General features: G+C 35.4%; 1 protein-coding gene across 1 annotated transcript; it reads left to right on the forward strand.

The window, feature by feature from the left end:
• Positions 1-586: 586 nt before the first annotated feature.
• Ccdc39 (Coiled-coil domain containing protein 39) lies at positions 587-14,845 on the forward strand (the record flags this gene model as incomplete). Its single annotated transcript, XM_088240439.1, has 14 exons — positions 587-820; positions 899-1,007; positions 2,076-2,223; positions 3,079-3,236; positions 3,424-3,543; positions 4,276-4,377; positions 6,260-6,450; positions 7,348-7,399; positions 8,997-9,122; positions 10,787-10,876; positions 11,020-11,146; positions 11,277-11,365; positions 13,319-13,546; positions 14,651-14,845. Coding segments are annotated over exons 1-14 (1,845 nt in total), but the record flags the coding sequence as incomplete, so codon positions are not given.
• Between the last annotated feature and the right edge of the window lie 238 nt (positions 14,846-15,083).

Below are 15,083 nucleotides of genomic sequence, written 5' to 3' on the forward strand. Positions count from 1 at the left end.
TAATTTTTAAGCACAGTTATTTCCTACTTGTTGAAAATACACATAAAATTGAGAAAAAGTCCGAGGTTCGAATACCACTCTACCACAATTCTATTTTCATTTTTCCAGCTCAAATTGCTCAAAAACTTTAGAGAATGGTCTGAAAAATTAAATATTTCATATTTAAAAAAAAAAAAAAAAACAGCATTTTGTGTTTATCATTCATTATCAAATTTAACTACCTTTTTAGCTCACGTTAATTTAGTTCTACATGCATCCATAAAAAAACACATTTTAAATTTAAAACACATAGGTTTTCTGTCCTACTTATTGCCTAACGAGTGAATTATACAAACCGTATGGATTCCTATTGTAGTTAGTCTATGATTTTATGATATCCCCCGCGCGTTGTGATAATTTATTTATTTTATTTCAAAACTAGTAATGGGGTACTTATAATTTTTATAGTGGCTACCCAAATTATGGCGGCAATATTTGTTTTTTGTTTCCAGTTTCTATAGTGACAGCGACTACAGCGACAAATGTCAACAGTTGGAAAATATTTTTTTGTTTTGTCGATATTCTCTATTCTTTTCTATCTTTATTGTTTTCGTTTACCTTAAATATTCACAATATCAGATACCATTGCATTGAAATATTTTCTTACAATACAACCCCAGGTTAAGCGATATCTAGCGTGTAGTGTCGTTTAAACTCGCAAATAAATTAAAATGCCTTCGTTTTTAACGGATGTCTTGGAACAGCTCGGATGGAGCGACGGCACATTTTTGCCGGTCTCTAATGAAGAAAACAAGTCGTTTGAAAAATTGTTGGAAGAAAGGCAAGTACTTGAAAACATTAAAATTTTATTTATTCGTTTCTTAAGTTTTATAAAATAACCCCGTTTTTTACTAAACAGGAATAAAGAGCTTCTCCGTCTTAAATCTGAAACAGATATCCAAAGCGTAAAACAAAATGAGTTGGATCTGCACAGAGCGAATCTTTTGGCTGAGCATCAAGCTAATATGGTAATTATTTATCTTTTATTTATTCATTCATTTTTTTTCCATTATAAAATAAAGATTAACAATAAAAATAAGGTGACCTCACTGGGGTGTCGAGGGCACTTAACAATATACTTTAAAAAAATCTTTTTACATGTGAGAATAAACAAAGAAACAGAGATAATTAACAAAATATTTAGACAGTTCTAAATACTACGTATTTAAATTTATATTTATTTTAAGCACGCCTATATTATTTATATTATAAAGTGCACAATAAAATAACAAAAACATAACATAAACTATACATTTGTGGAGCAGTTGATTCAATATTGGTTTGGGCGAATGAGACAACCCATTTTACTTCTACCCAGCTCCACTATCCATTATTTTGTAGCATTTTTAAATATTTTCTCATTTTTAATTGTTTTAACAGACAGTGGAAGTAGGATATAGATTTTGATTTTATGAAAATCCCTTTGTCCGAAAGTGGTATTAGTTTGTATTTGTTTAAGTTGTCTTTGTGTTGAGGATCTAGTGATTATATTATTTGTATGTGATGTATTGTAGGGGTTATGTCTTATTTGAGTAAGAATAGTTTTTGAATCTGTAAGCGAGTATTGTTTTAGCGTATAATTGTATTGGTGTCATAAGTTGTGATTTGTGGAATATTTCTTCAGTAGATGTCTGTATCGGGACTCTAAAAATTATTTTAATTATTGATTTTTGTGCTACAAATACACTATTTGAAACTGCGTCACTCACACCACCCCAACCGATTATACCGTACTCCAAAATTGATTGGCACAATGCAAAATAAATCTTTAAAAGTTCCTGTACAACTAATTATATTTCTAATTCTTTTAAATATATATACATTAGTATTTTAAGTTTGTTTGTAATATTTTCAATCTGCCATTTCCACTTTATTTATTGTTCAATTAACATTTGCAATTCTTGATAAATACAGTATATTTAAGAGACTGGACCTTTTTTTAAGACATACAACCATTGACCAGTACTTTATCTGCTTGACACGTAATTTCTACTGTTGCATAATCAATGAATCTTATAATGTGGAGTATTTTTCAGCATCTTCTCGTGGTGCACAAGGAGCAGATGGATGGAGAGGACCATCGCACCAGAGTGGCCGCCACGGAGGCGGGGCGCTCCAGGCAGGACGCAGAGCTCATGGAGCGCCAGTACAAGGACTTGGAGCGCAAGGCTGAAGGCTTGCAAGGTAGCCCCACTGGCTAACCAGTGTTTTCCCTGGTATCTGTAGGGGGTAAAATCCAGTACTTGTCCGCAAGCATTTGGACATACCCGATATTGTTAGTTATTCAATGCCTTTAAAATATCGAATTTATTTGAAGACAGAGCAAACAGCTTTATTGTGATATTAATACTGCTGTCATCCAGAGAATAGCCGAAACTACGATTGTTGTTAAAAATAAGTTAAGTGTAGATCTGGGATTCGCTAAAAAATATAAATATTTGTATGTATTTACGTAACAAAGTCTTTTGCACATAACTGCACAAATACAAAACATATTCTATCATTTGTAGCATAATGGTGGATCTTCACAATAAAGTTGGCTGTAGTATTGCCCCATGTAAAAAGGCTCAGGTAACACCATCTGTCGAGAAACAGCGAAAACATATTGTTCCTATTAGTTTATCGCACTTGATTCCGGTATCAATTGTCAGCAAGCGGAGGCGGTATAGTTGGCTGGGCCATATGCTGGGGATGCCTCCTGATAACCTTAACTATGCTTGCCTACTTTACAAGGCACCGGTTTCTTGACGTCCTGGACGTCCGCTGCTGACCGTTTGTCGGCAGCTCATGTTGGAAGTACGGGACGCGAACCTGACTTGCGAAGGAGCTGCTAGCCAACAGAGATGCCAGGAGCCTCTTTGTAAGCATCATATGCTCCAATCTGAGAACGGACTTGATGATGTAGTTACGGCCTTTATTTGCATGACGGCATCAGTTGAAATATTGGCCATAACCGTAGTGAAACATAAATTTCAATGTCACTTAAACCGAAACCAAATTCGATTGATAATATTAATGATTTCTTTTGCACAATTTCAGCTGACATAGCTCGCGTGCTGCGCCGCGTGGAATCCCGTCGAACCGAGATCGGGGAGGACCGGAACGCTCTGGAAGAGTGGAAGTCTGCCCTGAAGAGGGGGGAGGCTGATATAGATGCCATAGAGAAATTCAGCAAAGAAGACAATGCTAAAATTGCCGTGAGTTATGCATCCATTCGTGCTTTTTATTTAGAAAGGAAAAAAAGGGTAGAAACTATGCCTTTTTGTCAATGTTATTACGTTACAACTGGTCAGATGTTGATCAATGTTTTTCAAAGTTATTATAAGTTAGGACAATTGGTAACTATGTTTTACTATTAATAAGTAAATAAACTGTTGTTTTCAGGAGATGGATGGCAAGAGGCAGCGCTTGAAGGTGGAATACGACGCTAAGCAGCTGGCCCTCTCCCAGCTGTGCTGCAACCTCCAGGCCGAGGAGAGGGGGCTGGAGAGGCTCTCACATCAGGTATTATCGTATATTCGCAATACTTTAGATCCGTGCATTATATAAGGCATTATAAGCATTATCGACAATCTCAAGAAAGATTAGCTCTGTAGAGCAAATGGACGGCGAAAGAATGGCTAAAAAGATTTCAGCGCAAATATTGATGGATGCAGGAAATGAGGAAGACTGAGAAAGACACGGCATGACTAAATTCAACAAATACTTAAATATGGATGTTTCAAAATTTGGAATCATCGGTGCACGTGGATGAGAAGATGTATTGTTGTGGAAGTGAGGTCTGTATGCAAAGACAGAGTGATACTGCGTTCTCTCCTCTCTGCCTACCCCTTTGGTGAACCGACTAGAGGGTTTAAATCTACATTTGTATGTTCACAAAGATTTTTATAGCTTCTATTCTAAATAAGGTTCTTTTATCCTTTTTTTTTCAATAATATAATATTAATATTTAAAACCGCATATTAAAAAGGCATCTTTAAAACTTCTTGTTCATATCACTTCTTTTGATAATTACAATTTAACGCTCTAATTTTTACCGCGCGCAAGAAAACATTATTTGTATACAATTTTTCGTAGGGCTGAAGTTCCTCATTGTTACCAAACCAAAAGACTGACAAAAAAAAAACTACGAGCATTCGTAAATTATTTGAATTTTTACTATGTTAGTCAAATTTACATGAATTTCGAGATTGTTACGCAAGTTTAAATAGAATAATAAACAAATGTAAATGACAGGTGGAGGAAGCATTAACGCAGAGAAGACACACAATAGCCACCTGGGCCGGTGCAGTAGAGAACTTGAGGCAGAGGGACAAGGACATCCAACAGATGAAGCAGGTACCACTAACTATTACCTACTACCACTCTTATGGATTTACCGTGAACCTTTTTTTGTCCTAGCTTTAATATCTTTTTAAGTTGTATTTTATTTATTTATTCACAGACTATGCAGTCCATTTAGTTACAGTAATTTTTTATTTAGAAGTGTAGGATTTTGCTGGTCGTTGGGGGTGGAGTTTCTACCCCATTTGGAAATTGACAGAAGCAACGAGGTTGGGGTTTCATGCTTATCTATTACATAGTGAATAATAATAAAGTGCGAGAGTAACGTAGAGTAATGACTCAATTGAACTGACTGACTGGACTACATGTTGGAACTGACTGATGTTACCACACCCTGTGGTCCTTTTATAGGCCATGTTCCTTTGTGCTTCATGTCTCTATGGCAGGAATGAAGTTAATGTACTCCTGGACGTTTTGGATATGTTATCTGATTTTGTTATTGAGTTAGCGTCCTCTATGAAATAGTGTTGGTCTTGCATAATATAATGTATTGTGTTCAATAGAAAATTCTGAGTTGCTTCTTGGATTGTAGCTCTACATTTCAGGTAGAGCAATGACCCAAGTCATTTGGCGGGTGTGTGTGTGTCATCGATCAATAGACTTTGACCCCCACACAGGTATGATTAAAAGAAAACATTACTTAAAAAATATTAAATTTTACTTATTTGGCATATTTTTTATAAAATTGGGATACGATAAATAGCAAACAATTTTTAGTTTTTTTTAAATCCTGAATTTATTTTCCTTTTTTTTAAAGGAAACCTTCCCACCACTGCCTTTTTTAGTATTATTTTTTTAGATGGTACTGTGTGGAATATATATGTAAAAATAAGTTAATGTTAGAAGCTAATGTATATTTTATAGTTATAATTAACATTTAAAAAAATGCAAACAGAGTACTGATTACTTTTAAATGTCTCCTTACGCACTCTATAAATAACAGTGAAAGTATTGATAATACATTAATTTTGTAAGTAAACAATATTTTTGATAGATTTGATATTACAGTAGAGATAGAGAACATTTTCAAGGAGGGATTCAGCCATTTAAAAAAAAAAAAATATATTTCATTGGAAAGCCAACAGACATTTATAAATTTATAAGATAAAATTATATTATAAATACATATCATAAAGTCGAATTAGAGGCTTTCACATAATATTGTTATTGTAAATGTTGTCACATAAAAATTATACATAACATAAAATAAATAATCATACAAAACTTATAATATAACTAAAAATGTAAATGTAATTTATATTATTAAAAATATATCTACTTTTGAATATTGGTCCCACAGTTGCACATTATTATATATAATTTTTTAGATATAAATTTACGAGGCTAATTTGTAATTTTTTAGACTTTTGTTTTTTAAAATTATATATATGTCTTTAAGTTAATTGACAGGCTACAAAAGCCCTTATAGTTTGGCATTTAAGATTAGTAAATATTGTCTGAACTTAATCTAAACAATGTCAGAAACTGGTTTAAGTGACCAATATATTTATTTATTGACACTTTATATACATATACAATAAATATACATATAAGGGCGGGCATATTGCCTTAAGGCAATTTCTTCCTACCTACCCAAACCGTTCAGTTTGAGAAAATTATAAATACATGGACATATTGAATCTTACAATTTTATACAAAAATTAAAAGCAAAGATTAACAAAAATAAATATATGTATATAAAAAAAAAATAACACTTTACTATGAAGAGAGGAGAGGGGATGGGAAGGAAAGAAGAAGGATAAAGGAACAATTCAAATATTTAGATAGTGACATTTCAATCTCGACTTAAATGTAAATAAAATATACACATGTCACGCCTACTCCTCGTTTCAAATAGTATAAATTTGTGATGCAGGAACTGACCATGCTCCGCGAGTACTGCGGCAAGCGCGGGGAACAGCTGCAGGAGAAGCAGGACTTCCTGGCCACCCAGCGGGACAACAATGCCGAGGCCGAGAGGGAGACCAGGGACCTCAAGGCCGCCCTGGCAGACGAGCGCCTCGCGCTGTCCCGGCTGCAGGAATTCATCAGGATATGGACGCTGAGGTAAGAAATTTGGGCTCGGTTGGTTGTGTAGTTACCTTCATCATCAAACCCTAAAAACACTTTATAAACTAATAATCAATGTCAAACCTCCCAGGAATTGCACCCAGGGTCTTATACATTGTATTTCCTTACAAAATTATAAACTATTTTGTTGCGCAAATTGCAATTATCCCCACTTACATCGTTACACTTTTTATCATACTCAAAAAATTTGTAACGCTTTTGCTCTATACAAGTAGGTTATTTAAAAAAAAAATTATGTTGATGATTGTGAATAGAATTATGATAAAGAATATAATTTTAATAATATCGAATAGATATTAAATTAAAATTAAATTTAAAAAATGTTAAAAAATAAAATAGAAATAAATTGTCTAACACATATTTGTACTCAGCACGCAATAGTGGTATATCGGAAAATAAATTTTGGCAAAAAATTCTATATGTTGGACCAGTAACGAATAAAATCATTAAATTACTACCGTCAAACGTCCGTCCGGCATATTACACAATCAATAATTTAGGAAAAAACTTAGATAACTCTAAATCACCAATAGATTTCCTCAACAAAAATGGCATATACCAAATTCAATGTGGAGATTGTAGCCATAGATACATTGGCCAAACAGCTAGAAATCTAAACATTAGACTTAAAGAACACCACCGAGCCTTAACTTCAAACACTTTCTCAGAGTTTGCCAACCACATCATGGAAACAAACCATTCTTTTCACTCACATACTCTCAAACTTTTACATTCAAATATTAAGAAAGGAAAAATAATGAACAATTTGGAGAACATCGAAATTCAAAAAAACTTAAATTCAAATAATATCTTAATAAATAACATAACTTTTCAAAATACATCACCACTACTTAATATATTCCCACTTTCTAGACCCCCTACCCCCCATACCACCCCTTCCACACTTAGTTCCTCCCCCACCCCTGTCAGTACCTAAACTTTCTCTTTGTAATTTTATGTTTAGTTTTTAAATACACCTGTAGATGGACAGTACTGCGTGTCCGAAACATGTCGTGTTAAATATATAAACTCAGTGGACTTAAAACAAAGTGTTTTATTTATACAATAGTTAAATTAAAATAATAATTTTGGAGATTATTGATAAATGTATAATTTTTAAGGGCTTCCCTAGATAATTATTACTCCAAGGTTCCACCCATATTTATTTATTTATTGAGTATTTAATGGTTATAAACATGTACGAGGTGTGTTCAGAAAATAATGGGAATTTTTTAATTTTGCGGGTTTGGAGAGTCCGACTGTCAATTTTTTAAACAATTATGTTGGTATACATGCCCCTAAGTATGCTAAAATTTTCAACTGTATTCATTGTTAACTTTGTCTGTGGCAGCCGCTAAGGTTAGACGTGTTTGGCGTGCTCGGCGATTTTCGTCTTGGCGATGTAGAATGCCTCTACTGGGACGATTTAGCCTTAGCTTCGATGTCATATCCATAAACCCATGTTTCGTCACCTGTTATAACGCGTTTCAGTAATTCTGCATTGTCGTTGGCTTCATTTAGTGACACCTGAGCAACTTCCATTCTCCGCTGTTTTTGTTCAAAATTCTTTTTTTTTTAAACAAATTTTGCTGCCACGCGTTTCATACCCAAAAAATTTCATGGCATGAGCCATTCGATATGTCAACATCATCAGCGGCTTCTCTGATTGTGATTCGGCGATCGCTCATAACCATTTCATTAAATTTTTCCACATTTTCATCGGTTGTTGATGTGCTGGGGCGTCCGGGCCATTTGTCATCTTCAACTCCTCCTTATATTTTAAAGTTAGTAGTAATTTTTATTATACAATTATGTAGGACTATCATATGATTTAATGTAAAGGATCTTTACCGACAAGCCATATTAATTGGCTTGGTGAGTCCTGTAAAAAAAATAAATTAATAAAATAAAAAATAATAATAAATGTCTTCACGGCCATCTTGGAAACGCTTTTACCACTCGTAAACTCTTTTTTACTCATAGCAGACTCACAATAGGCCTTTGTTAACATTTCACAAACACTTTTTTTAATTTTTTACATAAAATTTGATAAAAACTCTTTGATCCATTTTTTTTAACAAACAAATATCGCCGAGCTCATAAAAACACATCTAATCTTAGCGGCTGCCACAGACAAAGTGAACAATGAATATAGCTGAAAATTTTAGCACACTTCAGGGGCATGAATAGCAACATAATAAAAAAAAGATAATTGGACTCCCCAAACCCGCAAATTTAATTCCCATTATTTTCTGAACACACCTCGTGTATGATTTGGTTATACACCAAACTCCCGTTTTTCAACGATTTTTGCATGCTGAGAATCAAATTTACCTCAGGCAAATTCACCAACACTGTACTGATACTACAATGCAGACTAACCTCTGTTTTCTACCTGAGATTAGCCATTGAGTTTTGACAGACTAACGCTTGACCGGGGTTCTGGATTTCTGGATTTCACACACACTGTATGCCCGTATATAGAAAATATTACAACATAATAATGTAAAGTTGAATTCTAGTATACCTGCATGAAGAGAGAGCTGCAGGGGACGGCCAATCAGCTCACCAACTGTCGCTTGGACAACAAGAGGATGGACAAGGAGCGCTCGAGCAAGCAGGACGCCATAGAGAATCTTCAACAGCAGGTCGGGAAATAATGCTCCTACTTTATCTAATGTGTTAATTTTAGCTGGTATCTGTGTACAATGAAAGTGCCCACCTCTTTCCAGATTGTCTTTTCAGTTTCACATACTCGCTATCAATTTTTCAAAACTAATTTAGCAAAGATGTAAAATTTCTTTACACTCAAACTGCGAAAATAAAAGAACATGGAAACTTACGAAGCTTTCATTCTATTCTTCACAACAGTATAGTCACCAAATACACATGGTCAGTACATTCACTTTATTCTAGTTTTCCTGTATGACAGTGAAGGAATACAGTGTTAGTTCCAAATTGGGACCGCAGCTATATTTCCTGGATCCCGCTTCGAAAGGAAGAAGAACGTAGTAACTCAAACTAAATAAACAAGGGCACAAAATCCCCATGCATCTAGGAAACAAATATGATATATAAAAAAAACTACTTAGGAACAATTCCTGACTTGTACAATGTACAACAAGACATTGTTTTTGGAGATTTCCACCTCGGACGATTGCCGCCTTCTCCAGTCTGATATAAATAAAATATTTGATTGGGGAACTCGGAACCAACTAAATTTTAATGTTTCTAAATGTTATATTTTGTCATATACAAGGGCATTAAAAACCATTTTAATGCGGTACTGTATGGGAGTGTGTTCACTTAAACTAACTGCCACTGTCAAAGACCTAAGAGTTATGTTTGATGCTAAACTGAAATTTCATACTCACAAAGGCACTGTCTGTCTCATTAAGTGCGGTTAAATCTATTTCCAACAACCTTTCTAAATCCGCAAGTGATGAGCTACTCTGTTCTATAAGACTTAACAGTTGAAAATTCAGTAGAACTGGTAGAGAACTAATCATAGTCTGGATCCCATCGCATATTGGTATTAGAGGTAATGAGATGGTAGATGAACTGGCGAAAGCGGCTGCGATAGACGGCTCGCGTCCTCTTGAGTATTGTGTGTGTGTTTCCGACATGTCCCCTCGAATTCAGAACGAGGCAAAACGACAATGGAAGACCCAGTGGGAGTTTACCTCCAAATGTAAGGGAACTCTCTATAAAGATATCCAAGAGAGCATTCCAAGCTCTCCTTGGTTCCACACAAAAAAAATTGTCTAAGAGATTAATCTCAAACATTAGTAGACTACGAATCGGCCACTATTGCACTAATAGCCACCTTTTCAAAATTAATATTGTAGGAAGTCCATGGTGTGAATGTGGTTTGGACCATGAGACTCCAGACCATATATTCTTTGGCTGTCCAATAAGGGACAAACATAATATGTACTCCTCCTTAAAAAAATATCCTTACCCTATTAACATAGCATCACTCCTCTCCATCCTTGATCCTGAAATTATCCACCATATAGGAAGCTTCCTCTCAAAAAATACGATAAATTTTTAGTTTTTTTTTTCAAAAATGTTTTTTGATTTTTATTCATCTAAATAAATTGTACTCTTGGCAGAAATCATCCTTCTTAGGATGGATTGCCTAAATATAAAAAAAAAAAAAAAAAAAAAGGCACTGTCTGTGCGCGCAAACTGTACATTAATTGATTATATAAATCTCGTGTTGGCACATTAATTAATGATATAAATCCATAGTGTATTAAATTACAACAGATTTTCCGCTTAGAATATTTATGTTGATTGTTTATTGCAGATCCAAAATTATAAGGAGAAATTAGCGGAGGTGATGGACGGCTCTAAGACTGCGGCACAAAGGACACGGCAGCTGGAGGAGATGCTTGCTGTGAGTTGAAATACATAAGTCAAAAGCCTCCTGGAGATATCTTTTGGCACTTCTTCATAGTTCGTAATAATTAATACAAGTTTAAAATTAAAATAATAACAATAAGAAGAAGATAAAAGAAACGTTTGTTGGTATTATTGCAGAGTGAAGAGAAATACGTGAAGCAACTGATGTCAGAAAATGATCGACTTCAGCACTGTGTGTTCCGTTCCCAGCAGCAATTGGCCGGCCTCAAGGAAGAGGGGAACCTTACCAAACTAACGGCCAGAGGTGTTTATTTTATTGCAAAAAATATTTTGCGTACATTATTACTCGTGTATTTGATTTACATCGATTGTATCTAGATTTTCACAACTGATGTAATGTAATAATAACAGAAAAATTGACATTTTATTTTCAGGGTACAGAGTGGCTATGAACCAGTTGGACATAAAGTTGACTAAAATAGACAAAGAACTATTGGGGCAGAAAGAAATCCTTTACAAGTTGGTTAGTTTGATTCCTACTAATTTATTTATTTAACACTTTATATACATATACATACTAGCGGACTTGACAGACGTTGTCCAGCCCAAACGTTGGCTTGCCTACTATTAGCTGGTTGAACAAACGTTTTTTTGTAAATAAGGACATACGTTATTTATTTTGTACTTTTTTGAGCTATTTATATATTCGTAATAAGGGTTAGTTTTTCATTTTATCGTCAAGAGTCCTCGTCGTGCTCAAATAAAAATCGTGCAAAAATCACTACTCTAGTGCCATAATCCATGGAGACAATACGGGGATACATGTTAATGAAGAAAAGTCAAACCGCGTTTTACCCGAGCCTTCTAAAATTATTACATTCAACTCATGCTCAATGCGAGTTTAGTCATTTTTTAACCGCCAGCCGGTTTTGACATGACCTTGATATTTAATTCGAAACCGAAAGAAATAAATAAAAAAAATGGCCGATTGTGTCGTGTAAGCGTGCAAAAACTGTCAGGATAAAGGAAAAAGACTTCATTTATAAGTAGGTATCTAGGTACTTGTTTATGATTGAATTCCATAACCAAAAATTATTAATATTCAAATATTGAATTTAATTAGGTACCTAGGTACTTGTTTATGGTTGAATTCCAAACCATAAAATAATTAATTGTCGCGCTACTTACCAACAGTGGTGCATTTTGTGTAAGAATCCATTTTTCAAAAATGTATCAAATGTCAGTTAAAATTATTTTAGCAGTACTAAAAATAAGTTAATATGCAGAAATTAAGAAATTGTGAAGAAATTCATAAATTCAGTATCCATTTAAAATAATTGATGTTTGTAAATGTAAATGTTAATGTACAAAATTTTAATCTACAAAAAACAACATCCTCCGAATTTTTCAAATATGCATTTTAGTCTAATGCATCCCTGGAAGTTTGATAAAAAACATGTATTCGCTCCTTACTTTTTTTCTGATGAACATATTAAAGATATTATTATTTACAAACCTAATTCACGTAAATTAGATTATTTTGCACAAAATTCCATGTAAATTGGTCCAGTAGTTATTGAGTCTATAAAGGACAAACATACATACATTCATTTTTATATATATAGATAGATAAATAGCCCCGCCCCGCCCTGGGCATGTTGCCTCGAGGCTATTTCTTCCTACCTACCCTAACTGTTCAGTTTGAAAAATTACAAGTACAGGGTCATATTCTAGGTTAAAGAATCTTATGATTTTATACAAAATTTTAAACAAAAATTAACCAAAAATCTACACTATACTATGAAGAGTGGAGAGGGGATGGGAAGGAAAAAAAAAGAGAAAGGAACAACTCAAATATTTAGATAGTGACATTTTAAACATGATTTACTGGTAGGTAGATTATTCCAAGGTAGTCGCCTCGTGGTGTAGTGGTCAGCGCGTTTGCCTACCATGCAAGAGGCCTCGGGTTCGATTCCCATCATGGTTGACATGGAATATTTATTTTAAAAGGTGTTTTTACACTAGAATATTTTATAGTCCCTGGACTGTCACAAGCATAAGACTGGTCATCTTACCTTCATGTAACAAAAAATGATCAAGATTTGCTGCGATTGGTGTACCAATGCAGTGCCCTATGCACCATTAGGTGCGAAAATGGAATGATGATGATTATGATAATTTATTGTTTATTGTTCACGAAAACTTGTGACGTTTGGAAGTGTAGTTAGTTTTTATTAAAACCATTTTTATTAAGTTTTTCATACATTTTTAAGAAACTTTCATTTTTACCGCATGTAAGAATTGTTTTTTTTTATCCGATTTCCCGTAGCACTGAACTTCCTCATGGGGTTTTTTTTTGACAAAAAGTAATTGTTTTGCATTTATTCAAGTTCAAAAATAAATTATTTTAAAAGCAAAGCATTCACGTTAAAATGCTTAAAATAATATGCCTCTTGTAAATGTAATGTCTCCTCAGAGCTTCACGCTGGAGAAGGCGGTGGGCCGCTGCGGGCGGCTGGAGGGGACGCGCGCAGACCCGGGCGAGGAGGAGGCGCTGGCGCGGCGCGCGGCGCAGCTGCAGGCCGCGCTGGACGAGCGCGGCGCCGCGCTGCAGCTGCTGGCCGCGCAGCTGTCGCGCCTCGACGGGGAGGAGCGCGCCCTGGCCCGCGATCAGGACGCGAACCAGCGCCAACACGCACTCATGGTAATGGCTCGTCATTACTTTCAAAGAGGAGTACACTGGAAGCTCGTTTTAAACGGTTCCAAAATTAAACGGCCAAAAAATTAAATTAAGAATCCAATTTTAATCTAGTCATCTTCTCACGAAAATAGTTCCACGCAATTGCAGTGCCAGAATTAACTTATGGGGATCCATTGCAATAGATCTTCATGAGTCACAGTGATCTCAGCAGCGTATTTAGCGCTGTCCTTCATCATTAATAAATTAGTCTACACTCAATCCATCAGTCTAATCAGTCTACACTCACTTAGAAGGTTGTAAAAATTCTTACCCATTAATACTAAATGCACTCTCATACGAGCATTACTACTACCCATTCTAGATTACGCTAATGTTTCCATGACCGATTTAAGCTGTGAGCGACTCGATAAACATGAACGACTTCAGAATACTTGCATAAGGTATATTTTTGGTCTCAGGAAATATGACCACATTTTTTATTATTGTAGGCAACTGAAATGGCTCAAAATTAGACAGTGGAGAGACTATCACTCCCTCTTACTTCTGTTCATTGTACTTCATAGTCCTAACGCTCCTATATACCTCCGTGAAAAATTTCAACGCTTATCAGTTCATGGTTTACGTCTTCGTTGTAATTCTCAAGGCACTCTTTTAATACCCATCCACAATTCCTCTTTCTTCCCTAACTCAAATAGTCCATGCGGCTTGACTGTGGAATCATCTCCCATCCACCATCAAAGATGTTACTACAGTATCTCTGTTTAAATCACGTCTGAAAAGACATCTTCTTTCTCTTCCTTAATCTCTCCTCCTTTCCTCTTTTATCCTTTTTCCTATTGAGTAATAGTATTGATTTTAGGTATGTAGTTATTTCTATCTTTATATATCTTTAGCTTTTTTGTTTTCTATTGAATATGTTTTGTAACTTGAATTGGTTGATTGGAAGAAATTGCCATTTTGGCAATAAGCCCACCAAGTACAATTAACATTATGTACAAAAAGTTAAATAAATGAATTAAAAATAATGAAATCTGTCTGTGTAAGTTTTAGAACAAGTAAAGTTAGGTCTGAGAATCAGAATCAGAAATTTCAATTGTACACTTGCAGAAGGAGCGCATGCAGGAGCTGACGGCCAGCGCAGAGGGGGCGCGGCGCTGGCGGCAGCGGGCGCGGCAGGCGGGGCGTGCGCGGCGGGCTGAGGAGGGGGCGCTGCGCCTCCGCCTGGCGCACGCCGCGCGCGCTCTGCAGCGCCTCGGGGGGCGCTCGCTCTCGCTGGAGAAGGCCGGGGCGGGCCTCAAGGCGGTGAGTGGTGGACGCGAGGGCCTCTTTCTGTACATACTATACAATGGACTTGAGCAATACGACGACTCATCAGACTACTTAAAATTAACATTATTAAGAAGCACATTGCAGGGCAATTGCTACAACCAGGTAACTTCAAAATCAGCCTTTGTGAATTACCCACCAAAAACACATTTTTTTATACTCTTCCATGAATTCCACAAATAGTCAAGTCACATATCTTTATAATATGATTTGA

Source organism: Micrasema longulum, unplaced genomic scaffold, assembly GCF_059751315.1.
Source record: "Micrasema longulum isolate JH-2025_06_02 unplaced genomic scaffold, ASM5975131v1 h1tg002452l, whole genome shotgun sequence".
Taxonomy (NCBI): domain Eukaryota; kingdom Metazoa; phylum Arthropoda; class Insecta; order Trichoptera; family Brachycentridae; genus Micrasema; species Micrasema longulum.